We start from the raw sequence: 27826 nt of genomic DNA on the forward strand, positions 1-27826 counted from the left end.
ATGGCTGCACATTTTGTCCTTAGTGTTCCCCAATGCAGGTGAGGGTTTTTGTTTTTTGATTTTGTCCTGACAGTTATTTTAAGCCAAAGAGACGGCTTCACAACAGGATACAACCTGGGCATTTGTGGGAAAATTTGTTTCCATATTTGGGAGAGGCAGAAGTGGCACTTTGACAATTGCCAACTTTATACTAGATCGTACAAGCAGCCCTCATGTTACAAATATTTAACTTACAAACAACCGATAGTTAAGAATGGGGATGAGACAACAATAAGTGAGAGAAATCTACCCTTAGGAAGGGCAATTCACTCCTGAAAGAGTTTTCATGGGGAAAAGATGTCTCCACTGACACTTTCTCACCCATCCTTCTTTCCACAACAAGACAAATTTTTCAAAATCCAATTGTAACAGGGACAAAAAGTGAGGTGAAACCTTCTGAACAGGGGTATACACAGCTGAACAAACACCACAGGGGTTAACCTTTCCTTATGCTACCCAAAGCATGTGTGTGGCTGGAGTTACACTTAAAAATGTACCTGTTCTGACTTACATACAAATTCAACTTAAGAACAAATCTACAGAACCTAGTTTGTTTGTGACTTGGTGATTCCTTGTACTGGAAAAGAGAAAAATGGTTACTAAGTGAGAAGAGAAGAGAAGAGAAGAGAAGAGAAGAGAAGAGAAGAGAAGACAAGGTCTGCTAATTTTAGTGGCTTCCATGAATCCTCTGTACTGTTTTGTTCTGGCCTGCTATGAAAAATGGGAATCTTGTAAGGCAGGTAGGCAGGTAGGACATGGTAGCTCAGTCTTTGAGGAGGGAGCAGAAGAGCTATGTAAGGAATGGCACAACCTCCAGCAATTTATAGGTGAAAACCCTGACACATGGGACAAAGCAATACCACACAGCCTGGTCATGATGGCAAAAGTTGTTAATGGAGAAAAAGAGTGAAGTTTAGAGAGGCTGCTGCAATTTGCTTTTCTTTGGGTCTGCTAGGCAGGGCATGATTCTGCCTCCTTTCTCTCCGTCCTTGAGTTAACTGAGGGTAAATTATGTTGGTGCATTGAACCCAGTTTACAAGTAGTTGAAGTAATTGAAGTAAACTGAGGACCAAAGGGGAGGAAGTGGGAGGAGGTAAGAGAAACTGAAACATTTACAAGGCAACTGAAAAGTGGAAAAGCAGAAAATTAATCTGAAAAGTCTCAGTTAAAGCAGTTGAACAGCATGGGTGGCAATAGCAGAATTGGACTTTGGCCCTACTATTAGGCAGACTGAGGCTATCATCATTGCACGGATGATTATGAGAATCATAAAAAGGCAGCAAATGACTGATTAATTTATGATAATTGTTTTCAAGTGGAATAGGAAGGTTGCATATTGGGATTATCTGTCTCAAACATGAAATTGTTTTGTTGAGCTTATGATACTGTGTTCAACAAAAAGTAGGTGGGATATCCTTCACCACCTCAAGCAACAAAAAGTCTAGGGACAGACCTGGTCAAGAGGAACACTAATTTGAAAGCAAGTGTAAATTGCAGTCTGCCATATGACTTCTTATGTGCTTGCAAGAATGACAACAGCTTTCTTGCTATTTGTGTTGCTGAATCACAGCTCTGATGCTCAGCCTGTGCTGTTATAAAATGAAAGCAAAAAAACTCAATCTTTGTTCAAAATATTTGCATTAGAGTATGTTAAGCAGTGCCTAGTGAAACCGAGTGTTTTTGTTTGTCTTTTTGACTCAGAACATAATGGAGGGAGCACTCCAAGGTTTACAATTCTTTTCCTGCTGCCTACAGAGACTGGATCCTGGATCCTGTACGCACACATGTCAACAGAAAGTCTTCCACAGTTTACATTGTTAAATTGTCACGGAGGTGCTTTCCAGCGACTAAAGCGTAAGAAAGGACCCAGAGATTACATAGAGTGTCACAATGTACCCCATCTAATCTTTTTAAGGAATTCCGGAGCTCATTGTCCCTGTGGCTTTGTGCTCTTCCCAGACAAATAGGATTTTAAAGATGCTTTTAGCAGAGTTAAGATTAATTATAGCACACATTTTCTACTTGAGTCTGCTTACTAGCATGCAAAGACGACCTGCTGCATAGCAGCATGCAGCGTCTGTTGATTTGGCTCTACCTTTGAACTTCCAGAATCATAATGGATCTGGTTTGCCATCTGCCCATCTTTAAACTAGTCTGACCAAAGATTATTTCTTGTATCTGGCTCAATATTTTTAGCACCTAGCTAATTATTTTTACCTCAGTCTTTGTGCTTGGCAGTGAGGACGTCGCTAAAAATTTAAATATATTAAAAAATGGAAATGAGTGGTGGTCATGTTCCTTCTGGGTACTTACATATCACAGGAAAGAGGACACAGATTTAACACTGGTCTACTCTGTAAAATCATCTGCCCAGTGAGATGGAAAGTCTTAAATAATCTAAGGAAAAACATTAAGTAAAAGGGATAAATGGTTTTCCCATTCCATAACTTGGATGCAGCCACTGGGGAGGTCCTCTCTTTTGACCTGAACTCCTTTGCTACAGGTAGGCAGGTAGGACATGGTAGCTCAGTCTTTGAGGAGGGAGCAGAAGAGCTATTTTTTGGGGTGGGGTGGGGTGGGGGGTGAGTGGGTGTCATCATTTATTCTTTTGACTGTTTCCTTAAGACCTGTGTTTTTGACTGTGCACTCTCCCTGAATGGGACCATACTTTCCAAGGTAAGGGAAATAATAGTCTACTGTGTCTGGCTTCTCCCCCACACAGAGGACACAGTTGTAGACTCAAAAAAAGATAGTGCTGGGGGGGGGGGGGGAGAGAGAGAGAGAGAAAAGCACTTTTTCATTCCTCAACCAAGATACATTTTTCATCTTCCATTCCAATATGTGTGGAATTTAAGTGATTTAAGTGATTTAGATATACTGTTCAAGTTATTCTGAATTATCTTGCATCCAAATCAGGTTAGCACCAAACTCTTCAATTAGCAAGTTGCAAAATTACTAAAGCAGGCAGAAGAGAAATGTGAAATGTGTAATGCCAATACCCTCAGAAATGTGTGTTAGCAGAAGAGAAATGTGAAATTTGTAATGCCAATACCCTCAGTTCACAAGTATAAGTTCATATTTGATATTACAGTAGAGTCTCGCTTATCCGACATCAAGGGGCCAGCAGGACATTGGATAAATGAAAATGTCGGATAATACGGAGTTTTCTGGAAGTTGAAGTTCATATCTCTATTCTGGCAGAGATCAGTGGTGAGTAAGTTCTTCTGTTTGGTTTTTCAGACACAATGAGAGAACTCACCACTGATGGAAAAAAGAGCAAGAAACAAGGAATTGTTATGAAAAGGTAGATAGTACACTTACACAAACCCTCAAGACCACTGCCCACCTTCATTCTTCTCTCTTCCCATATTTCCTACAAACTCCCACGGAGCCACGGCCCTTCTTTCCAACTTGGATTGAACCATTGTTGTGCGTGGAGGTGAGGAGAAGAGTGGCAGAGCCATTATGCTCTGGCTCCTCCTTTGGAATCTGCACAGTGGTACTGGCCAAAATGGGGAAGAAAGAAGGAAACTAAAAACATGGTCTCTAAAGGCGATATGTGGAAATGTTGAATGAAAAGGGGGGGGGGGGCGTTGGATAAGAGTGTCGGATAATACGGAAGATTGGATAAGCAAAGGTTGGGTAAGTGAGACTCTACTGTATTTTTAACAATCATTGTGCCATAAAAAAATCTGAATAAAGGCTGTTATTTCAGTGCAGCTATAACATTTATCCTTGATACTGCCTCATTACAACAATAAGCATTTCTATCAACAGGGAACTCCCTATTGAAATAACTGCCATTACAAAAATAATATTACTGTTGTAATATTGATGTTCATATATATTGACTGTTCAACAGGTGAAAGATGAGTGGAAGAGAACTTCCAGGATTTATTACCTCAAATAAGAGTAGTGATATAGGTAAACACATTTTTTTTCTTTATTAACTTTCCATTTCCATATTTGTTCCATAGCCTGCTTTATTACAGTATTAACCAATTATATAAATTGCTTGGGGACTATGTTATGTTTGTAGGGTTTATTATATCATTATCTTCCATGGTTTCCTCCCTTATAATTTCTTACACACCTAATAAATTATACTTCCATGAAGTTTTTATTTTTGTGAGTAGAAAATCACTTTTTTCAATGACCATACTTATTTCTATCTCTGGTAGAGACAGACATTTGCCAAAAGCCCTGTTTGTCAGTATTCTTCTCAAACAAGCTCAGTGTTATGAACTGTAGTTTAAGATGTGGAGCCATTCTAAGCTTTATTCCACTTTTTTAGACAGTAAAAAGAGCAGGAGATAAACAACCAGCCTTGAACTTGTTTACTTAGAAAGAGAAACCACTGGGTTCAATAAGGCTAACTCCTGGGTAATATAAGGGAACTTGTTGGCAACATACTGGGTAAAACCAGAAGTTATACTCAAAAATTAAATTTACGAAAGGAGGTATTTGGTTCCCTTTCCTCCGTTGCTTTTACTACACTTCACAAGCAATTTCTTGTTGTTTGTGGGGATGTTGAGTAGTGTGCAAGCAATTTCCCAGCTCTAGACCTACAGCCCAGATAAAAAAGATGTCACCAAGACAACAGACATCACCTGGAGGACAAAATCTACTTTTTTCTCCATGTTGAAGAATTGCAGCTGGGTGTTGTTTGAATTTCCCTTACTGTTCTCCAACTACTAAATGACCTTGAAGGTACAAGGTGGCATAAGAAGAGAAGCCCTGTGAAAAGAAGCCCCACAATAGTACATTTAGAGGGTGCTGTCTTCAGGATTTTAGCCTTGCAAATTGGCTCTGCACCAAAAGTGAGCTAATATTACTTTATTAGCTCAATTAAAATGAAGTCCATAGAGTTTAAAAACACTCATTTCTATGCACTCTCACCATATACTCTTGACAAAATATCAGCTGGTAAATTAAATGGAATATCATGAAGCTTTATATTTTGCCTCTATAGTAACTAGGGCAGGGGTCCTCAAACTTTTTAAACAGAGGGCCAGCTCACAGTCCCTCAAACTGTTGGAGGGCCGGATTATAATTTGAAAAAAAATATATGAATGAATTTCTATGCACACTGCACATATCTTATTTGTAGTGAAAAAGACACATAAAAACAATACAATAATTGAAATGAAAAACAATTTTAACAAATATAAACTTATTAGTATTTCAATGGGAAGTGTGGGCCTACTTTTGGCTGATGAGATAAGATTGTTGTTGTTGTTGTTGTGTGCTTTCATGTAGTTTCAGACTTAGGTTGACCCTGAGCGAGGGCCAGGTAAATGACCTTGGAGAGCCGCATCCGGCCCCCGGGCCTTAGTTTGAGGACCCCTGAACTAGGGTTTTCTTATGTAGATGTGCTGGTATTAATGTTCTTTGTCATAATCAAGTCTACCGTTGCACAACGGGTTTTCAGTAAACTTTTTGAGATGTGCTTCAATGTATGTCCAACACATGCCCAGCAAAACACATGCCCTGCTTTTGTTTCCACTGGTGACAGATGATGTATTTCCAGGACTGCTATCACTTTTACATCTCTCTTTTAAAATTTTTTGTTTCTACCTTGGTTATGCCCACTGTATCTCATTCAGTTATCATTCCTTTATATGGATCGCAAGCCACTAAGGATTGTGATGGTCCCTATGAAGTTAGGGCTAAATAATAACAACAACAACAACACAGACAAAACATATCAACATAAAATATATACAACAAATACATATGCCAAAACATGGCACAAAGATCAAAATGCAGCAGTAGAATGCAAATCCAAAACCCTATGGTTCATAGTGGATTGGGTAGGCCTGCCAGAAGAGATAGGTCTTAAGTTGTGCCTTAAATTCTGTCAGCTTGTTTAGCTATCAGAGCTCTTCTGGCTGGTCATTCCACAGTCTTGGGGCACCCGATGAATAGGTCCTCTGGGTGATGGTCACAGTCGGGTACTGGTTAATTGGATTAAACATCTCTCAGAAGACCAAAGTGTCCTAAGGGGTGGATTATACAGTAGAAGACGATCCTGTAGATAACCTGGACCCAAACCATTCAGGGCTTTAAAGGTTATAGCCAACACTTGGTATTTGCCCAGAAACTAACAGTTTACATCAGTGGTATGACACCTACACCCCCTTACTTATCTGAACTCTCTTCCCAGCCAACAACATCTGCAAGTGATATACTTGTGTTACAAGTATATCACCTCAACTCAAGGGAAGCAGTACAGTATGACCCCCATATTTGTGGGTGATGTGTTCTAGCACCCACTATGACTACCTGAAACTTTGGATAACAACAAAATCACATCATATACATTTTTAAATTAAATAAAAGCAAACAAAAGCATTAAGGATCTGACACTGGAACTAAAATGTTGAGTGGTTAAGATAAACACTTGCACAAAACATTTAGTCATACAATTTTTAAAAATAAATTTACTGATGGACTTGCTGTTAAGGGTTGTGTCCCCTGTCCTGTTTCCCCACCACCTTCACCACCACTATTGCCAGTTGTTTTGTAATTGTAATGGAATTAATGAAAAAGAGAGTGTTTTTGGTTTTGTTCTAATTATAGTTTAAATGTGTATTAACTGGTAAAAATGGTTTTATTAATTTATTTAAAATATTCATGCCTCAACTAGATAGCCTGGTTGTTCGTGTGAAAAATGGTCTGAAGAGTCCAAAGTATAAACCTGTTGATTATGCAAAACTACTTGCAATTACTGAAGCCAAGAAGTTGGAATCTGCAAAAATCCTACTAAAGGTAAGCATTAGTGAACTCTAATGACTATAAAAGGTGACTTTTACTGCTGAGGAAAAGGATATCATAAAATCTGGTTAAGATTATAGAGAAGAACCTGCTAGTCATAAGTCAGTGTGCCAAAGAAAAGGGAACTGAGTACTCATTGCTAGATATTAGCAGTATTATTTAATCAATTTAACTTTGTAAGCTTTTTAAAAACTTTTAAAAGAATTAATTTGAGTTCTAAACTGCTCTTGTCATTAGTTAATACTGTAATGTCTATATCTGTTTCATATGCAGTTTATGGATGCTTCTAGGTAGTTAATTTAGTTCTATTCAAAGCAATTTATAGAACTGCAAAACATAGCATGCCATGTAGTACATTTGTTTTATTCAGTGAGAGTTAATGTCTAGCCTTATGGTTGCACACGTTTGTGTCTACTTGCCCATAGATCAGAAACAGGCAATCCCCGAGTACATTTAGTATGTGTAACTCCAGAAAGAGAGGGGGGGGGGAGGTGCATTCAATAACATAGGGAAGTGTTAACACCCCTGTGGTGTTTGTTTTGCTACCTGTGCAGCTGTTCAGAAGATTTCACCTCACTTTCTGTCCTTGGAAGAATTGGATTTTGAAAAATTTGCCATGTTGTGGAAACAAGGATGGGTGAGAAAGCTTAAGTGGACACCTTTTTTCCCTATGATAAGTGTTTCAGGAGTGAATTTCTCTCCCAAGGGACAGATTTATCTCACTTCATGTTCCTCGTTCTAAACTATGAGTTTTGTTTGTAAGTCAGATGTTTGTAACTCAGAGACTGCCTGTGCTGTTGCATATCCTCACCAATGATAGTACCTTATGCCCTTCCCAATTTGTTCATAAAGGATAGGAGACCCCTGAAACCAATCTGAAAGAGGGGCAGCAAGGAGGAGAGGTGCTACTTTACCACATTAGCAGCCCCCTATATAATGAAACATTTAGACTTAAAAATATGACAAATAGCAGGGAAGATACACAGACAAGAGACCATTCCGCAGTCTTTGATCCTCTGGGTGACGGTGGCTAGTCGAGTTTTGGTTGGTTAGAGTAGCCGCCCCCCAGGAGACCTAAGTGCGCAGAGCGAATTGTACGGGAGAAGGCAATCTTACACTGCTACCCAGTTCTTCAGTTGGCTCTCTCACCACCAGCTGATGTAACAGTCCCAGAGTGACCACTATCCACCCAGAGAGCTTATTTTCTATAAATACAACATGTAACACATTGAAACAACTTGCTCATGTGATAGGTATTTTCAATTTATAGGGGTGTACATAAAGGACCCCTGCCACTGTAAGATACACACTGTAAGATACACAACTTGCAGTCCACGTTGCAACCAGAGCTTGCAAGATTTGTTTATCAACTTCCTGATGAATTCTGGAATTTAAACAAGTTCTGGCCCCATCACAATCTCTAGGTGTCATTTGGGCTACCAGTGGCACCAAGAAGATACGTGAAAGCTTGTGTGAGTTGGAGATGTATTGGCAGACAGACCTTTTGCTGCCTGTAGTGGAGAAGCAGATCAAAACCTTCTAAAGCTGAAGTGTACAATAACTAACCTGACATTTACACAGTCAGGTTATTAGGGCAACTGAGTCAGGAGACAGCATATGTGTCTTTCCTACTTCCTGACCGAGAAAAGATAAAGCAACCATAAACTAATCATTTTAACCTTTGTAGGGTTCCTGAAACCAGTTGAAGCAGATACATCATTCTTCCAAACAATAGTGTTGGTCCTGTATTCTAAGGGCTTTTTGATGTGTCTGGGACTTCATATACTGCGTCCATTTGTAATCATAATTCTACAATGAAATACAGATTATAGTTCTCACTTGTGATGCAGAGGGTGCCATATGATCTGGCGTAAACGTAATTGATATAAAAATAAGAGCAACCTTCCTTCATGATGTTGACCGCATCAGCAGTATTTGTTTGTTGTGAGTGTGCTAAAACTAGGACTCCTGGAAATTTAATTTGCTTGCTTTGTTTTGCTATTCCTCTGCTGAGGCAGACAAAGAACAAATTATTTTTTCCTTCTCCACAAGCAAGAACAGAGGAGGAGCTCATTTGCTGGATATTCTCTTTTTGTCAGAGTAGAAACACACTTTGGTCAGTGGGTTTTTACACACTGCCCCATGGAAGAAAACATCACACAACTCAACAGCCTGCTGTGAATAGTTTGCCCAGGATTTTGCAAATAAAATTATTTAAATGGATTCTGCCCTGGTGGCTACAGTTAGTATGGGTCTAGTGGATGTAAATGGCTGCTCCTTGTCCAGTGAAAATGGATACTTTTCAGCTTGAACAGCCGAAGAATATGAGCGGGATCCTTGAAGAAGTGAGAGTCATCACATGTTCACCAGACTGTCGCCATTTCTGGCTCATTGCGGGTGTGGCTTAGTGGGTAAATAAAGAGATCAGTGCCTCTTTATAGCAAAACAGGACCCCAGTATGCTGAGAAGAGACACCTGTAACACTTGCTGGAAAAGCCCACAGTGAATCCCACCATACTGGACAATTGCCAATTTCTCAACAAAGCATTGGAATATGTGGTAGCCTCTCAGCTCTATATAGGTTTATAGACATTCATTTTGCTTTGAATTTCAGGATGTATTATAGGATAGAGACATCTTTGGTAATATTGATTGATGACTTACACAGGGATAGCCAAAGTGTAAACCCATCACCCCCACACATGAGTTTTTCCTTTTGCTCTGAAATACCTGCATATTCACAGGCAGTGAGAAGGGCATTTTTACCATGTTTGAAGGCCCCCTTCCCCCATCAAAAGCAATTTTCTGCAAAAATGTTAACAATCTGTTTTATCCTGAAATGACTCAAAATTTCCACTAAGGCAGTGGTGATTATGGGTGTTCTTCTGTTCTATTTTTAGCCTCCTTGAACTATTTAAGCCTGGAAAAGACCTTTATTGAAAGAGGAACTGAACAGGAAAGACTTCCATTCATGCCCTATTGTTAAAATTGCCTCTCCTGTACTTTATTGTCCAGGAACACCTCAAAACTGGATGGGAAATGCCTGCCACATTCCTTTTGTTTGCTGGAGAAGAAGCAGTAGAGAGGTTTGACCCTCCAAGGTCCTGGGGACCTGCCACAGTTGCTCATCCCTGGCTTACATGAAGAACAGGAGAGTGTGTGTGTGTCTTTTGGGTGTACTGAACCTCCCAATAGTTTTCCAGAGTTTTGGCATTGCGAATCAACTCTGTTCCTCCTTTCTAAATCCAAGGAAACTGTTTCAGTTGTAGACTGAATGAGGGCAAACATATTGAAGCTTAATCCATATAACACAGAAGCACTGGGAAAAGGCAGGAAATAAAATATATCTAGTTCTTGTGGGTTTTTTCGGGCTACATGGCCATGTTCTAGAGGCATTTCTCCTGACGTTTCGCCTGCATCTATGGCAAGCTTCCTCAGAGGGTGACCTCACCCTCTGAGGAAGCTTGCCATAGATGCAGGCGAAACGTCAGGAGAAATGCCTCTAGAACATGGCCATATAGCCCGAAAAAACCCACAAGAACTGAGTGATTCCGGCCATGAAAGCCTTCGACAATACAAAATATATCTAATCAGTCAGTTTTGTTTAGAGGTACCCATGATACTTTAGGAAGCTATTTTAATAATTTCTTGTTGGCATATGCCAGAGATCCCTTATGTCTTTCCCTGTTCCGTTACCCACATAATCAAACAAATTATTGATAAGGGGGAATTGGAGTGGGGATTCAGTACACTTTTAAAAATACAGACTAAAAATCCCTTATCTTGAAATCCTAAATGCTCCAAAATTGTTCTCATATGTAGTTGCGGTAGGTACAGATTTTCTTTCTGATGGCTCAATGCACACAAACTTTGTTTCATGCACAAAATTATTGCAAATATTGGCTATAAAATTACCTTCAGGCTATATGTATAAGTTATCAATGAAACACAAATTAATTTTAGGTTTAGTTTTGAGTCTCATCTCCAGGATATCTCATTATGTACGTATACACATATATTTCAAAATCCAAAGCTCTTCTGATCCTAAGCATTTTGGGTAAGGGATGCTCGCCCTATATTTGCCCTTTTCAATTCATAGAAAAAAGCAACTGTTGATCATGTGGTTGTCTCTCAGGGTTAATACAAGACGGGTCCTTTGTTTACAGTTATTTCTCATGATTCTTTGGCAGAGGAATGGCTCCGCATGTTGTACTCCTGCTAGGCAATTACAAGATGTGGAGACTCAAATGTGGTGTTGAATTCTATTGATGTAACCTTGAATGTACAGGGAGAGAAGGAAAAAGTAATGTCCAAAGATGATGGGGAACTCCAAGACAGTGTGATACACATCACCAGAGAAAGCAGGGTGATGTAACTTGCTGTTTTATTGGAATGGCAGAGAGATAGCTGTCCAGATTAGATGTGTCTTAACAAACTCTTCTTGCTGGCTGCTAGAGTTCTTGAAGCCTTCCTGCCAGGTTATGTTCTTTCCTTCCAACATTGCCACCATCCCCTTCCTTGACTGCCCTACAGTCAATGTATTTCACATGCCAAATCAGCAGCGTTAGCCCTTTTGCCAATGCAGTACCTGCTTCTAATAGGGACAGAAAGACCTTAGCACAGGCATTTCTTATGTTTCTTTGAGCTCAAATGCCAGATCAGCACTGCTTGAAATTTCCAGAGAGAAGGAAACAGCTTAGGGCGGCTTTGAATGAGCATCCCACAAACAGCTGTTTCTCTCTTAAGTTATTTCCCAGTTCTTACCCACAGAGAGGCCTGCATGCCAAATGCATTAGCACATCTTGCCGGTTGTCAGTTGCTTCCACATAATGTTTTCCAATTAAATGCCATTGGTATGGTGTGCGGGAGTGTGCTGTTCTGGAAATATATAGTTATACAACTTGTGCTTCTGCCTCTCTGTGCACTGGGAAGACTAGGCTGAAATTAAAATAGTGGTTAAGCACACACATGGGAAGATGTGCCTATGAGAATACACACACACAGCGTTTGTGGTTGCTTTCAGAGAAAAGCTTTCATTGTGCAGTGGCCTTGTCTTATCCACAGAATTTGTGGATGGTGGCTCTAGATTCCATTGTTCTCTATGTGGAACCCTCCTGGGTTCTCCCGCTGCTTCTTCTGTGCACAAAAAATCATTAAGGAATAAGAAAACCATCAGAATGTCTTTTGCTGGTACTGCCAAGAACCAGTAAGCACCCCTACAGGATTTAATTTTTTTATATTGAATTAAAATAATAATAGGAAAAAGAAGGAGAAAAGTACACAGCATTTGAACATACAATATTTTCACTGTACTGCTTTTTGATGTTGTTCCACATCATTAAAACAAAAAGATAGGATCTTACAAAGGGAGAAGCTACATTAACCAAAAATGCACCCAGTGAAGGAGTAGAAAGAATATTTCTTGCATGTTTTATTTTTCTTTTAATAATGCAAGTACAATTTATCAAAGGAATTGGCAGATACTATTTATCGATGGACTGACAGAACTGAATTCAGCTAGGTTCATTTGAGCTTTCAGACTTTTAGTCTTATTCCTTTTAGTATTTCATTTTTCACAAGTCTTTTCCAGTCAAGGGAACGGTAAAACCTATTTATTATAATGCTGTTCAGTGATGAAGATAGGTTTTCATATAACCCAATAATAGAAATATTGAAGTTGTGTTTTCTAAGCTGTAACAGAGAGCAGTGAAGAGTGGCAAAATGTTGATGGCTCTAAAGATGAAAGTAAGAATTTTTCCATTCATGCAAACAAGGCTTAAAAACTGGTATATGAATATTGATGGTCCTTGTTTACTGACAACAAGCTTCATGAAGTTGTTGAAATGTAACAAGGGGAAGGCTTCTTTAAAACTCTGTATTAAAACATGTGATGAATTACTTCTATCAGGCAATTCTGGATATTCTGTCTGTGTAGAATCAGTACAGAAAAATTTGTGATCTCATGTTGAGTTTCTGAAATATAGTTGTCAGCATTGGTTCTCTTACTCTGTATCCATAGCTGTTTCCACATGTGCAACAGGTCTTTTTGTCAATACATAAGAATGGAAATATTTAGGGTTGCATCTACACTGTAGAATTAATGCAGTTTGATGCCACGTTAACTACCACAACTCAATGCTATGCAGTTCTGGGATTTGTTATTTGGTGAGGCACCAATACTAGTAGAGATAGCTAAAGACTTTGTAAAACTACAATGCCCATGATCTCTAGCTCCCTGCACTCCAAGCCCAGCATTGCTTTGCTCAAGTGGGAAGCTGTGTATTTGAAGAAATTCCTGTTCTGTTGAAGGCCTTCATGCAATTTTTCTAGCGTCTTGTTAACACGCGTCTCTCTTCCATTTGCATCTCCACCATGCACCTCCCAAACCTATGGACACTTCCCTTATCACCTATTTGAAACACTACCTAAGATTAATATGGCTGGCCAAATAAAAATATTGCTGTTTTGTGGATTTTGTTATGTTTTGCTACAGTATTAAAACAGCTTTTAAAAGGCAGATAATCTGTAACATCATAAACGTAGTAATACAAATTCAGCAAGTACCTATTCAAAGACCTTAGACAGTCAACATTCAAAGCCCTTGGGATTCCACACTCTGGAAGTAGCCATTGAGAAGACTCTGTCCCACGTCCTCGCCAAATCTGTTTGGCACAGTCGTATGGCAATGTGTAGAATGATGTCAAACCCTCCTTAATTTTAAAGTTTTCTGCATTGTTTATTTTTCTTTATTTATTTAGCAGTTTTGTATACCGGTCTTCTCACCTCTGTCGAGGGACTCAGGCCGGTTTCTAACAGTAATATCACAAACAGGCATTAAAAAACATCATATTACATATTAAACTAAAAACATTAAAATAGCAAAATGCAGTCAAATAATTACAATGGTCAGTCATCACAATAAAATCGTTGTTCGTCATTCGTCATCATCCATCCATATCTCAGAATATTGACTCACTCATCGAATGCCAATTTCCAGAGCCAGGTTTTCACCTGTTTTCTGAACGTCAAGATAGAAGGGCCAGTTCTGATCTCCAGTGTGAGAGAGTTCCAGAGCCGAGGGGCCACCACCGAGAAGGCCCTGTCCCTCGTCCCCACCAGACGTGCCTGTAAGGCCGATGGGACCGAGAGCATGACCCCTCCAGATGATCTTAACAATCTAGATGGTTCATAGGGGAGAATACGTTCGGACAGGTAAACTGGGCCGGAGTCGTTTAGGGCTTTATAATATATATATTAAAAACAGTAAGAGGAAAACTGCAGTAAGAAACAGAGCCAAGTATAGAAGATCAAAATTCAAAGGCAAATTCAAAATTACCATATCTCATAGAGACCTGTTAAAACAATCAACACCAATATCTTTCTATAGTTCTTCATAGAAGTATGTAGGAACAAATGTATCTCTGTTGTGGGTATTATATTAATAATTCACATGTTTATTGTACTGCATGGCAGTGAATCTCACGCTATCTGATGTGGAAGATGAGCAGTCACCACTCCATACAACATGCCGGGAACCAGTATCATATTTGTGTCTTTTGGCTACAACTGTTTCCATCTTTTCTGGAAATTTGCTAGGCTCCAACAGATATTGGAGCAGTACTAGTGTATGTACCATGAGTTTGAGTAATACTGTTGTAAAAAATGTTTTGTTGAATTATTAGATGTACATTTGCAATCTGAAAAAGAATACTCCTTAACTTTGATGAGAAAATTGGTAATACTTCCTTTTCTTGTTTTCTGCACATATACTGTGGGCCAAATAAGTGATCCTTTTGACCTTTTTGTAGTGCTTCAGTGGCAGCTGGCAAATTAATGTGGAAAGCTGTTAGTAGCAACTGGTACAGCATGAGATATATTTGGACAGTGTTTAAATGTCCTTTGTTCCTGCAACAAACTGCCTCTTAATTTGGGGGTGATTCTGCTTAGTCACAAACCACTGACCAAAAAGGGCAATAAAACTTGGTATATTCAAAATTAAGTATTTTAGAGATCTATAGAATACATTTTATTTCCATTTTTATCAAAATCTCTTGTACCTAGGTTAAAAAGACAGAACATGCTTCAAAAATTAACAAAGAACAAATGCTGCTGAAACAGCACAATCAGATTTGGTGGAAAGAGCACAAAAGACTGCATGAAAGCAGGTAAGAAGTTGATAAAATAATTGAGAAATTAATTGCAAGATGAAGGCGTGTAACTTAAGAAATGTCTATGAAAATATGATATTAAGATAAATGAACATGTAATGGAAGCTACATATGAGATTTGCAAAATAATGCCTGTTAAATGGAAGAAACAGTATCAAGTCAGAATGATAATGAGGGCCTCTTGGCCTCAGAATGGGTAGCAATGAAAGTTCACAGAAAACTGAATTGGATACCAATCAAGGACAAAGAGTGAGTTAAAATGTCACTTGTGCAGAGAGAGAGACAGAATGGCTTTCATAACAAGTATTCTGCCATTAGAGCTCTGGAATGCTACTAACACAGAAAAAGTATTGGGCTACTTTAAGGAATCAGGGAAGTCAAAATGGTTCCTTGAAGGAAAAAAAAAAGGTATTTACACTCCTAATGTGTTTGAGGGAATCCAAGTGCAATTTGGTGCTGGTAATTGTAGAAGCAAGTTGGACTGAGTAAGCTAGATTTGAGACCTTAGAAATGAAGGACTTCATCTTAGTGGCAGTTAACACTAGTAGTTGACTGAAGGTTCTTTTTCTGAAGGACCCACAGAATATGGGTAGAAATTTCACAGCCTACAGCACCACAGTTCAAAAGTGTCTATCTTCCTTCGCTCAGCCTTCTTTATGGTCCAGCTCTCACATCCGTAGGTTGCTATGGGGAATACCAGTGCTTTAACTATGCAGATCTTCGTTGCTAGTGTGATATCTCTACTCTTCACTATTATATCGAGATTGGTCATTGCTCTCCTCTCAAGAAGTAAACGTCTTCTGATTTCCTGACTGCAATCTGCATCTGCAGTCATCTTTACATCTAGAAGTACAAAGTCTGTCACTCCCTCCTATCAATCAGTCTGGTTGCCACAATCTTGGTTTTTTTATGTTTAATCGCAACCCAGCTTTTGCACTTCCATCTTTTACCTTGGTTAGAAGGCTCCTCAGCTCTTTCTTGCTTTTAGCCATCAAACGTGCATATAATGTGCATATCTGCCATCTAGATGCTCAAACTGAAACCGCCAGCATTTCTTAACATTCATCAACATCTGGAGGACCATCCAATTCCTGCCCCTGTTCTAGAGGATTTTGACTGATTTGGTGTGAACTCCATGGTGGACAGAAAGGAGGACAGAAAAGTCTAGAGGGTGACCATAAGGCACACATAATAATCTAAAATATGAAAAATGTGAAAAAATCAGGGGAGGGTGATTTCTTGACACTTCAACCCTAAATGTATGTATCTTCAAGAAGTTATCTAAAGAACTTGAGAATTTATGAAGTTACTCTGCCTCCAGATTTAATTCAGGGATAACCTAATGAAATATCTGAACAAGAGAGCGCATGAATGAACAAGGCAATGCCCCGTTTCAGACAGAAAGTTGGTGTTGGGTAGATGATACAAGATAGATATACACACTGTTATGAGAAGTCCAAAGAACAATACTAGACTGGAAAACAGAAATATGAGTGACAATAGAGGTAAAGATGTATTGGGTCAAAATAAGGGGTGAAGATAGAAGAAAGTTTAAACATTAGCAGTGGGCAGTTTAGATTTCTACTCACTGTGTGGCTCTAGCATAAGAAAGGAAACATTTTTAAGAAGAATAGACATAAAATGTTCTGTAGATCAATGGAGTGAAGAATAGTAACTACATTTTATCTCAATAACTTAGTGGATACTTTTGATTTCCCCACTTTCTATTCCTGTCTTTAGCTATTGAACAGGTTGGTTTATTTTGTCTGCTTTTTTGTTTTAGGCAAAAACTAGAATCAGATATACAAGCCTTTTTTGATGAAGGAAATGAATGTTTTTTGGACTTGTGGGATTTGCGTAAGTACTTTCAATTTATTTCTTGACTAGACTTCAGAAATACTAATGTGCTGACATATTCCATGTAAGATTGCACAACAATTTAGAAATGTAATATAATTAAGCAAAAGGATTTTCCAGCCTCCTGCTCCCCATTTACCTATTGTGATGCCAAGAATACCATGGCTGTGAAAAGTTCAATTTTGGAGAAAGAGACTGTTGAGGATCTTGGAAAATATGCCTGTTTTGGGGTGGAGTTTGAAGAATTACAAACTCAATTCCAGAATCTTTCTTGGGACTACTTAAATTCAACTTTTCACCCACTCGCATGTCTCTTTGGAGACTTAAAGTGGCTGAACAAGTCTCATTTGCAACATGTGGAGCCCTCAGTGGTGCAATGGGTTAAACCCTTGTGCCAGCAGAATTGCTGACCGAAAGGTCCGCAGTTTGAATCCGGGAGTAGGGTGAGCTCCCATTTGTCAGCACCAGCTTCTCATGCGGGGACATGAGAGAAGCCTCCCACAGGATGGTAAAACATCCGGGGATCTGCTGGGCAATGTGCTTCCAGATGACCAATTCTCTCAAAACAGAAGCAACTTCCAGTTTCTCAAGTCACTCCTGACATGAAAAAAAAATTGCAACATACTCCCCACATTCAGATGAACATGTTTGTTTAAGAACAATAGAAAGTATGTGGGATAATGACATTTAGGATAGTCTAGTGGGCCTGTTAAGCAAAAGAAGAAAGTTAGAGAAGGGGAGAGTCAACCAAGAACATTATCCAAAAAGCCCTGGATAGTTTAAACCAGATTGTACCCACAAGTAGATACAGGTATACTTCAGTTAACAAAGTTAGATGTGTTCCTGTGCAATACTTCTGCACCAGACTTTTTGGTACCAGAAATAGAAATAACATGGAAAGAACAGTTCAAAATATTTCAGCAATCTTTTTATTCAAGGTAAACGACGTACATGAATGAAACAAAACAACCTGATAAGGGAAACCTGTAAGTAAACAAAAACATTTTGAATGTTTGAGATCAGTGGTTCTTAAGTTGTGGTTTGCAGACCCCCCAGAGAGCCATGTTGTCCTCATGGGATCCAGGAAAGCTTGAAGAAATGTTGTGAGCTTTTACATTTAAAATCCAACAAAAGACTGGACGGAAGAAATAAAGACAGACAAACAGACAGACAAGTGACTCATACATTGATTTCAAAGAGCAGGAATCATCTGCCAGTGATATCATTTGTACAAAGTTTCATTATAATCCCTTGAATGGTTCAAAAGTTACAAAAACATCTTCATAGCAAAAAACAAACAAACACTCAATTCTTAGCACTTCCTACTTTTGCATGTTCTGAGAACATGGAAATGCATAATGCTGAATCGCACATGACCTTTCTTGCTACTGTGCATAACACAGAAGTAATCTTGTCCACATTGTGCCACTATTGTCTCAGAATGTCTATTGCATCCCAGAATTCTGCAGTTGTTTCAAGTATATTATCAAAGAAATTCATGTATGAAAGGAAGACTCTTGTCACGAGAAGAGAGAATCAGAGTTAGTAAATGTGAGTGAATGTTCAGATGAACTTCAGAATGAAAACTGAGAGTGTTTCTTCTTTGATTTCTGCAAATAAAAGTGTTCACTTATTGTCAAGTAAACTGATTTTTTGATGTTGTTTCTGTGAATTTTGTAATAAGACATTTTGGCTGAGGCTCAGGATGGATCTCTGTGTAAATCTGAAATGCAAAAGTATTGATATTGATGAGGAACATCTTGTTGAAAGCTAAATGAAGCTCCTTACAGTCATCTTAAAAGTGCCACCATTATTATTTATGGATTGGCTTTACATGGAGCCCCCAGTGGCACAGTGGGTTAAACTGCTGAACTTGTTGACCGAATAGTCGTAGGTTCGAATCCGGGGAGCGGCGTGAGCTTCCTCTAACAGCCTCAGCTTCTGCCAACCTAGCAGTTCGAAAACATGCAAATGTGAGTGGATCAATAGGTACCTCTCCGGTGGGAAGGTAACGGCGCTCCATGCACTCATGCCAGCCACATGACCTTGGAGGTGTCTACAGACAACACCAGCTCTTTGGCTTAGAAATGGAGATGAGCACCAACACCCAGAGTCGGACATGACTGGACTTAATGTCAGGGGACAACCTTTACCCTTACCTTACATGTACAGGCCCAGAACATAAGTAGTTACCACATTATATTGTGATGTATTATCCAACAAAGCCAGGAAACCAACAAAATTGTGAAGACACTTTCATACTCAACCTAAAGAACATACCACAAATAGCATCTGTTTATTTTTTCAAAAAGAAAAAAAGCAGGTGACTCAGGAAAGTAAGAAAGTGGTTTTAAATAGACAGAAATTGGTTGTAGCAATGAAAATGCAGTGATGGCTTCATTTGAAATTTCTCAACTTACAGCTGGAATATCATATGCCTTAGATGGAGAACTTAAATTACTTGCTACAAAAACCCACTTTGAGAAAAAGATGGAATATAAATCCAATAAATAAATTGAATTGACAAATTATTGATTCATTCTTAGCTATGTTGCTCATCAAAAGTATTAAGGAGTAAGGATATTTCTTAATACAGAAGCTGAATGGCTATTTCAGGAGTTCCTCTATGTTTCCTCATAGCAAGGGTCTGGACTGGATGGCTCTTGTGGTCTCTTCCAATTTTGTGATTCTGTGAATTAGCACAGATAGTGCAAAAGGAATGTCTGAAAAGCTTACTAGACTTGTAGCATAGATTAAAGAAGTCATATTGTTAATGATTTGATCCCATTGCTACATTTCTAGGGAAGCTCTATTTGCTAAGAAGATACCAGAACAAAACAGACCTTAAATTAAACAGTAAAAATTGTCTATTTTATAAAAAGCAAATAACTGAATTTTAGATTTTCTGAGCCCTATTGCAAAGATATGGATGGTGAGCACCATCAACTTTTGCTACACTATGAAGTTCGTTGGCTATTATGAGGTAAAATTTTGTCCCATTTTTGGAAATTGAGAGATGAGATGCGTTTCTCACGGAGCAGCTATTTCAGCTCAGTGATCATTCGACAGATTTTTCCTGGTTCCTAAAATTTGCATATTTGTCAGATAGCTTCATCCATTTAAATATGTTCAGCTTAAATCTTGAAGGAGAAAAGGTTATAGTTTTTTAAGTTGAAGTCAGGATCAAAGCAATGATGAAAAAGTTGGAGCTTTGGCATCAGTGTCTATTGAAACTATGAGACATTTCCAAACCTCACAAATTTACTTGTCTCCATCAGTAAAGAGCTGCCTGAGGAGGACACATCACTTATTGCTTGGTATTTGAAAGATTTGCACAGTAGTTTCTGTGAATATTTTCCTGTTCCTGATTCAAGCAAAAACTGGTTTAGATATCCATTTTCAGTTGATGTGTATGAACTAGAGGGGCTCACTGCAACAGAGGAAGACAAGTTCATTGAAATATCCAAGGATGGGGCTCTGAAATTGCAGTTCAAGGACAGTTCCCGTCCAAATTTCTGGGCTTGCTTCCAAGCAGATTTTCCAGAACTATCAAAGAGGGCTATGAAAGTATTGATGCCTTTCATAATGGCACACTTGTAGAAGAAATCATCCTCTGTTCTCGTTTCTCTTAAAAATAAGTATAGGAACTGCTTGAAAAACATAGCCAGGGCTCAGAAGACAGGTTTCAGCTTTTAAACCTGATGTAACAAAGCTTCTAGGTGAATGCAGCACCAGCCTTCTCATTAATTAATCAATTAACTAAAATTAACAAATTATAGTAGACCATGGCTTGGTGTTAAGATGTTACTATTCTTGTTCTTCTTTTAGAACTGATGGACATATTCCAATACAAATATTATAATAGGAATGTGTGCATTTACTTACTTCTCCCTTGTCTCCAAAGTTGAAGACTCACGATGAGCAATTAAAAAAAAACCCGATTTGATGCACTTTTAACATTTTAAATCTTAACGTTACTTCTTGGTGGTCCGCAGCAACAAAAGATATGTAAAGATATTTCATGATCATAGGCTGCCACTTGTGACCGAGTATGATTGTCTTCCAAGGGTAGAGTCTTGGCAGTGCGTCTGAAAATTGTTATAGAGACCTATTCTGGATCCGCATAGTCTTTCACAGTGAGGACAGAGATTTCTAGATGGAAGGCAGTCCCAACAAGGGTCAGCTTGATGCACCTCCCTCTTGCCACATTTCTCCCTTTTGCCCTCTATCCGTGCCTCTTCAAAATCCACCGTTGGTAACAGCCAATCTCCAGTTAGAGAACTCAAGGGCCAGGGGTTCCCAGTTCTCTGTGTTTATACCACATGTTTAAAAAGTTAGCTTTAAGATATTTACTGTGATAAAGAACCACTGTTGTGGAGATTACCTGAAAGATTCTTCTGAAATGCTTCTTCTTTTACTACCCTCTGTTTTTATATGATTTCCCTTTTGGTCTCTCAATCTATGCTTTTTGAACATGCTTGGGGTAGCTGATGAGGCTAATCTCCCTTCCCTCTTGCTCTCTATTCTGACGTTCACACATGCTTAGTAATGAATTTTGGAAGCCGCAGCTGTTTACTTTGACTCTTTTCATCAGGCACACAGCTACAATAAGGTGAGTTAAGGTACAATCCCATTCTTTTCCATCTGAGATTTTGTGGATCGTTTACATTGCTGCAGTCTGACACTGGGAGTCTGGGTTTCTCCAGTCCTCCTTCACCATCCTCCCAGTGTTGATGTTAAAACAAAGGATAGACAAAGGATAGGAAGCTGTGTGTGTGTGTGTGTGTGTGCATGAGAGGGACTGGGCATGTTAAAAAAGACTTTGTTAAAAAGGGGCTTGTTTGTCAGAAGTGTTGTTAATTGAGGTATGCTTGTAGTAGCCTCTACTGTGTGCACCCATGCCTTGGCAAAATTGCACATCTGTTTCCTGAAACAACTTTGAATATTCAAAATGCAGGGTAGAGAGGAGACGGGAAGAAGGAAAAGTGGTTCCTTCATCTATGACAAACAAGTGGAAGACAGCTAGCTTGATACAGCTTGCCTGTTCTGTTACCCAGAGTTCCTAGCCGTGGAATTGATAGAAAGGGTGGGCCAAGGAGGCTCCATATTTCATGTGTTACTTCTTGAAGCTTCCTCAGGGAGCACTGACCACTCATAAACCAATTTGTAGAACAGCTGAAAATAATGAGCAGAGTGAGGAGCCTTCCCTAAGTTCTATTGACATTCCTTCCTTTCCTTTTCTCTCTCTTCGGTGCCTATGTAGAAGCTCTGTATTAACTCCCTTTGATTTTCTGAGAAGACCGACCTTTTAATTTAATGTGCAATTCCTTTTTCTGAAAAATATGTCTCACGTTGGAAATGCAGAATGTAATCTATTAATTGGCAGAGTCTGGTGATTAATTGACTATTGCTTCTGCTTACCGGCATTACTAATTTGTATTTAACTCCTTCTAGGATATAAATTATCAAAGGAGTTGGATACGTTTCAAGCAAATACAGTGCAGCCTGTATGGCAGTTAAGAGAAGATTTACGATACAGACTGTTGGAAATGCAGGCCAACCAAGAATGTCAAGAATATGAGCTTAATCCAGATGCAGTATTAGAAGAGGTTAGTCGTTCTGTAGACTTCATCACCGTTCCCTTCCCAGCTTGGGACAACACTGTGACTAGTCCTGTGTCCTAGGCCAATGGGATATGTCAGCAACTCAGTCCAAGAAGGGCAAGCAAAGTGAAGATTTTTCAAGTTATTTGTGACAAGCCTTCTTATATTCTTCCTAGGTAGCCTAGGGATGGGTCACTTAAATTCCCACAGAAGTTACTGGACTCCAGCTTCCAGCAGTCCCAACCAACATGGCTAATTATTAGGAATGATGCAAATATCTGGTGGGGCATAAGCTCTTCACGGCTGCTGTAGTTTATGTCTCTTGCTAATTGTTTTCAAAGATGTTGCATCTGACAAATATGTAAACAAAATTATCCAAGATTCAGATCTAAATAAATCTATGCCCTGAATCTGTATTTTGTTCTCATGAGCTTTGCAAGTTTTTAGAAAATGTAAAGCAAATACTTCTTTGGGGATTGGATTCATATGTGTATCTAAGTATGCTTTTGTTAATGCTAATTTTAGGTGGGGCTAGGAGATAGGATTACAACCAACATGTATGAACTGTTGTTTGTTTATCTGAAAGCCAATTTATTGCTTTTCAGAAGGGGAAATGCTTCTGATTCTATACTCTACAATTCTTAATCTGCCTTGCTGATCATTATTTATTAATATGCCGACTTAGCCTTTTAGAAGACACATGCATATGAAAATACGTGCATTCTGTATAAGCCCTAATTAGTGGCTGTGTCAACATGTTATTTAGCTTTTCTCTGGTACACGTTAGTCTGGTTGCTAACTCCACACCATCTCTAGGGATACTCTTTTCCATTTGTCCTACTATGTAGATATCTACTCTCCTGGAACCACTGTGTTGTGGGCAGTCCAAGTCATTATGCTTCTTAAAGCAAACAACAATCTAATTCCCTTCATCTCCCTGGTTCTCTACATAGAAATCAACTAGAGTTGAAGATGAATATTTTTGGGTGTTGGTCACTATCTGAGACACCAGGCATTTCAAAGGATGCTAGGCTGTGAGCACACATACCAATATGCTTCAATATCTTGTTACTTCTGATTGCCCACTAACAACCAGTTGAAGCCATTGGCTCATTCTGTGTGCATTTAGTTTCATGTGGTCAACTGCTTACTTATTTTGTTCCTTCATCTGAAACATAGCACCTGGTATTTGTTGGTGAATACAAAGTACTTGCCAGGATTGATGCTGCTTAGTTCCCTAGATCAGATGAGATCAGATGTCTTCAGGGCAGTTACCTGAGCTGATATTGCCTGATTCCTTCTGTGTTATGGCAGCTCCTCACCAGAGTTATAATAAAGAGCATGTTTCTCAGGAAGATCAAATTGGTGGTGCAGTGCAGGGTGACAGAGGAAACATCTGAACAAATGAGTGTGTGGGAAGGTTTCTCCATTCCTTGCATCCATGATTTACATTTATTTATTTATTTATTTATTTATAGATTTCTATGCCACCTTTCTCCAGGTGGATTCAAGGCAGCTCACATCATCTTAAAATATACATCATAACATAAAACCAAAGCTAGAAAGAAATAATAAAAGTTCCATGAATGCTCCATAGCATCATCCATATTATCAACAATAAAGTTAAAATCAGTTTAAAACTCCCCATATGACCATAGAGTGCTGAGTTAAAGGCTGTTGCAAACAGGAAAGTCTTCTCACCTTTTCTGAATGGCATATTGCATTGTTTGCACTGCAACCCCCACCCTAGAAATGACTATGAGGGAATTTACGCATTGTAGCCCAGGGAAAATATGAGGCTGCCCTGAACCCATGCACTTTCTATTGCAACAGAGGATCTATTTTAACAGAGGTTCTGTTGAGCAATATAGTCTGCCTGGCACCTTCTCACTTGCTTCTTCTTTTGGAGCATGTTGAGTCATCAGCCACCTGTCAAAAGGGGATTTTCTCTTACCAGTTTTTTTCTGTGACTTTCTTGGGTATTGAGCAGGTTGGGCAGAGGTCGAGGGGGGAAATTGTAGTGGTAGACCAATGAAAACATTATTAATATCCTTGTGTTGGTGGGTGGCTGTACTTTTGCACAGCAGACCTGGCTGAAAAGGGTTTGCAGCAGCAACAGGAGCAGAAGTCAAGCCTCTCCTGGGCCCATAAGGAGCACTACAGCCACCAGGCATGTGTCATCTCTAATAGACAATTTGCTGTTACTCTCTCTGATGGGGCCACCTAGTGCAGTTCACACACCCCAGTGATGCAATGGGAATTCTTTTTAATATAATGATGTTTTAGATTTCAAGTTTATCGTTATCTAGTCATCCTCATCCAAAATGAAGTAAAAAAAAAAACTCAAGAGGAAGACTTGAAAGGACAGCTATGAAGGGTCTCAATGATATACTCAAGGGCAAAGATACTGATGATCAAAACCAGGATCATCCAGGCCATAGTATGTCTGATATGTACATATGGATTTGAAAGCAAATCTATGAAGAAAGCTGAAAGGAAGAGAACTCATTTGAACAGTGATGCTGAAGAAAGGTTCTGAAGATACCATGCTCTGACAAAAGGACAAAAAGTGCATCATAGAGTACAGGCCCTGGTTTTGACTAGAAATCAAATTATCTAAGACTATTACACTTTCGGCATCTTATGAGACAAATTGACACACTGTAAAAATAATAATGAATGGTAAAGTCAAAAGCAGTAGGGAGAGAGAAAGATAGGTGGATAGATTCAGTCAAGGAAGCCAGAACCCTGTGTTTGCAAGACACAAGAATCTTGTCTCTTGGAAATCTCTCATTCACAGGGTTATCATAGGTCGCAGCTAAATTGACAACATATCACAGCAGCAATTATTCATTACTTCAGATCAGGCATGTAGCCGGGGGGGGGGGGGGGGGGCTTGGGGGGCTTGAGCCCCCTCCCCCCATTCTCATGATGGTCTGCAAAAAGGCCTTACTGGTACATTATTTAAACTGTTATGTTTATTCATATCATGATCTAATCACCATGCTCAATATATCTCATATGCATGGGGGTATTGGGGTAACGATACAAAAGGTTTGCTAGGGTAGACCCTCTTTCACTCAAGCTCAGCCCCCCCCCCCCCCCCCCGAATCAAAATCCTGGCTACGGGCCTGCTTCAGATTGTACGTTGTTATTTAACACTGTAACAGTGTGAATCAAAAACTGAAATATTAAAAAAAAATCCAGAGAATCTGAGGCTGGCTCTACACTGCCCTATGGATCTGATCCCAGATTATCTGCTTTGAACTAGATTATATGAGTCTCCACTGCCATATCATCTGGGATAAGCAAATAATCTGGGATGAGATCCTGGGATATAGGGCAGTGAAGAAGGGGCCTGAACCTTAGTACTGGGAGGCCTCATTTGTCCTGCCTTATTTGGCATTTTGTGTGCTGTTTTCTTCTCCCTCTTTCCTGGCTATTAGAGCAAAACAAATTGTCTTCAGCCCCCCTTGCATAACTGTTATGGATTTATGATGTCATTCATGTGGTAGAATTGAGGAGAGGCTGGTAACAAAAATGTGTTTATTTATTATTATTTAAAATATCCACAGAGTTCTATTGAACATGCAGATATATCTCTTCTGCTTTTCTGTCCCACAAGTCCTATTGATAGAAGAAGAAATCCTGCTTGTTCCCAGGGAGAACAAATTTAGGGGATTTGTGATGTCTTTTCACCCTTCAGAAACGACTGCTCAAGCATGTCAGAGCAACTTACTGAAAAGAACCATGATATTCAGAAGAACTAGTGTTGTATAATGCTTAGGCCCCTTCCACATTGCCCTATATCCTAGGATCTGATCCCAGATTAACTGCTTTACACTGGATTATATGAGTCTCCACTGCCAGATGATCTGGAATAAGCAGATAATCTAGGATCAGATCCTAGGATACAGGCAGTGTGGAAGGGTCCTCAGACCAGGGATCCCCAAACTAAGGCCTGTGAGCCGGATGCGGCCCTCCAAGGTAATTTAGCCCCCCCCCCCGTGAACTTTAGACTTAGGGTCACCCTAAGTCTGAAATAACTTGAAGGCACACAACAATCCTAACTGATTTGGCTATCTCATCAGCCTAAAGCTTCCCATTGAAATACTGTTAAGTTTATGTTGGTTAAAATTGTTCTTTAATTTAAATATTGTACTGTTTTTTCATTGTTCTTTTTGCACTACAAATAAGATATGGGCAGTGTGCATAGGAAATGCATTCATTTTTTCCCAAACTATTGTCCCGCCCCCCAACCAACTGAGGGACTGAGCACTGGCCCTCATCTTGAAAAGTTTGAGGACCCCTGGCTTAGACTGTTGGAGTAGGAGTGAGTAGGCTTGAGTTAACATATTCTCCTAACCTCTATTTGAGATCCTCCTGTTCATCCAACAACACTGAACTGAAAGCAGGCTTAAAGTGACCTGCGCATGGTCACTAATCAAGTAGTGTGACTCAGTGGAGATTTGTTTATGTTTCCTTGAGCTCCAGAAGGGGAGGCAGGGTTATAATGTAATAAATAAATGTAAAGGATAATGTCCTACAAGATTTGGATAGCACCAGCTGCAGCTATCTTTTAACTCTTGAAAATAATATTTTCTAAAATTAGGTAGAGTTTGTGAAGAAGCAACAGCAACTGATCTTGAAAAAGCTTCATTGTGAGAGAGAACCTTTGGAACAGGAGCTTGAAGAATTTGTAGATGAAGTAAGTTCAATATTCTGAAAAATAAATCATGTTAAAATAGATTTTTCCATATTTACCAACAATATTTCATTTATTGTAGGCACTTGCTTATTCTTTAGAAGACAAGGTTGCGCTCATCCGTGAGCTACCACCACAATTATTGGCCTTGGAATGTCCGTATCCTGATTTGAAAGCTTCAGTGTTTACAGAATTTGACAAACTAGCAAATGAATATTGGCTAAAGCTCCAGGAAGTTGATCAAGAGTTAAAAGTTATATCAAGGTAATCAAACCTGATGGCATGTTCCTTTAAGGGCTTGGCAAAATATTTTGATATTGGAGCCTTCTGAGATTGCAATTTCATTTACTAGGAACAAAATCGGTTGTCTTTTTCCTGAACACAATGCATAGTTGTCTCTGCCTAGCTCTGTGGGATTAAATAGTCAGAAACTGTTTGCACAGCTGAGAGAGCTGTCTCTTTGTAAAATGCCTTGTCTGAAATAATATGCAAAATATTCAAGAAGTTGGATCACCAGAAATATGGTATGCAGTAAACATCTTCATATTTTATATGGTTGCAATGTTTCCCATTTCTTATTTTTGTAATTATATGAATTCATGCTGGATTTTAAAACTTTTTTTTTACTAAAAGTCATAAACAGTTGTCCATACAACTGTTAAGCCACATCTTTCCAC

At 39.1% G+C, this 27826-nt stretch overlaps 1 protein-coding gene across 3 annotated transcripts in view; it reads left to right on the forward strand.

Annotated features, from left to right (window-relative positions):
- The window catches only part of CCDC148 (coiled-coil domain containing 148), a 150774-nt gene that overhangs the window by 35153 nt on the left and 87795 nt on the right, over positions 1 to 27826 (forward strand). For all 3 annotated transcript variants that reach the window (XM_060777301.2, XM_060777311.2, XM_067472297.1), the window contains exons 2-8: positions 3902 to 3963; positions 6689 to 6810; positions 14878 to 14981; positions 16768 to 16841; positions 22296 to 22450; positions 27057 to 27152; positions 27232 to 27413. In XM_060777301.2, coding sequence (XP_060633284.2) covers positions 3909 to 3963; positions 6689 to 6810; positions 14878 to 14981; positions 16768 to 16841; positions 22296 to 22450; positions 27057 to 27152; positions 27232 to 27413 — 788 coding nt within the window. In that variant the 5' untranslated portion in view covers positions 3902 to 3908. The remainder of the gene's footprint in view (positions 1 to 3901; positions 3964 to 6688; positions 6811 to 14877; positions 14982 to 16767; positions 16842 to 22295; positions 22451 to 27056; positions 27153 to 27231; positions 27414 to 27826) is intronic.

Source organism: Anolis sagrei, chromosome 1 (genome assembly GCF_037176765.1).
Source record: "Anolis sagrei isolate rAnoSag1 chromosome 1, rAnoSag1.mat, whole genome shotgun sequence".
Lineage (NCBI taxonomy): Eukaryota > Metazoa > Chordata > Lepidosauria > Squamata > Dactyloidae > Anolis > Anolis sagrei.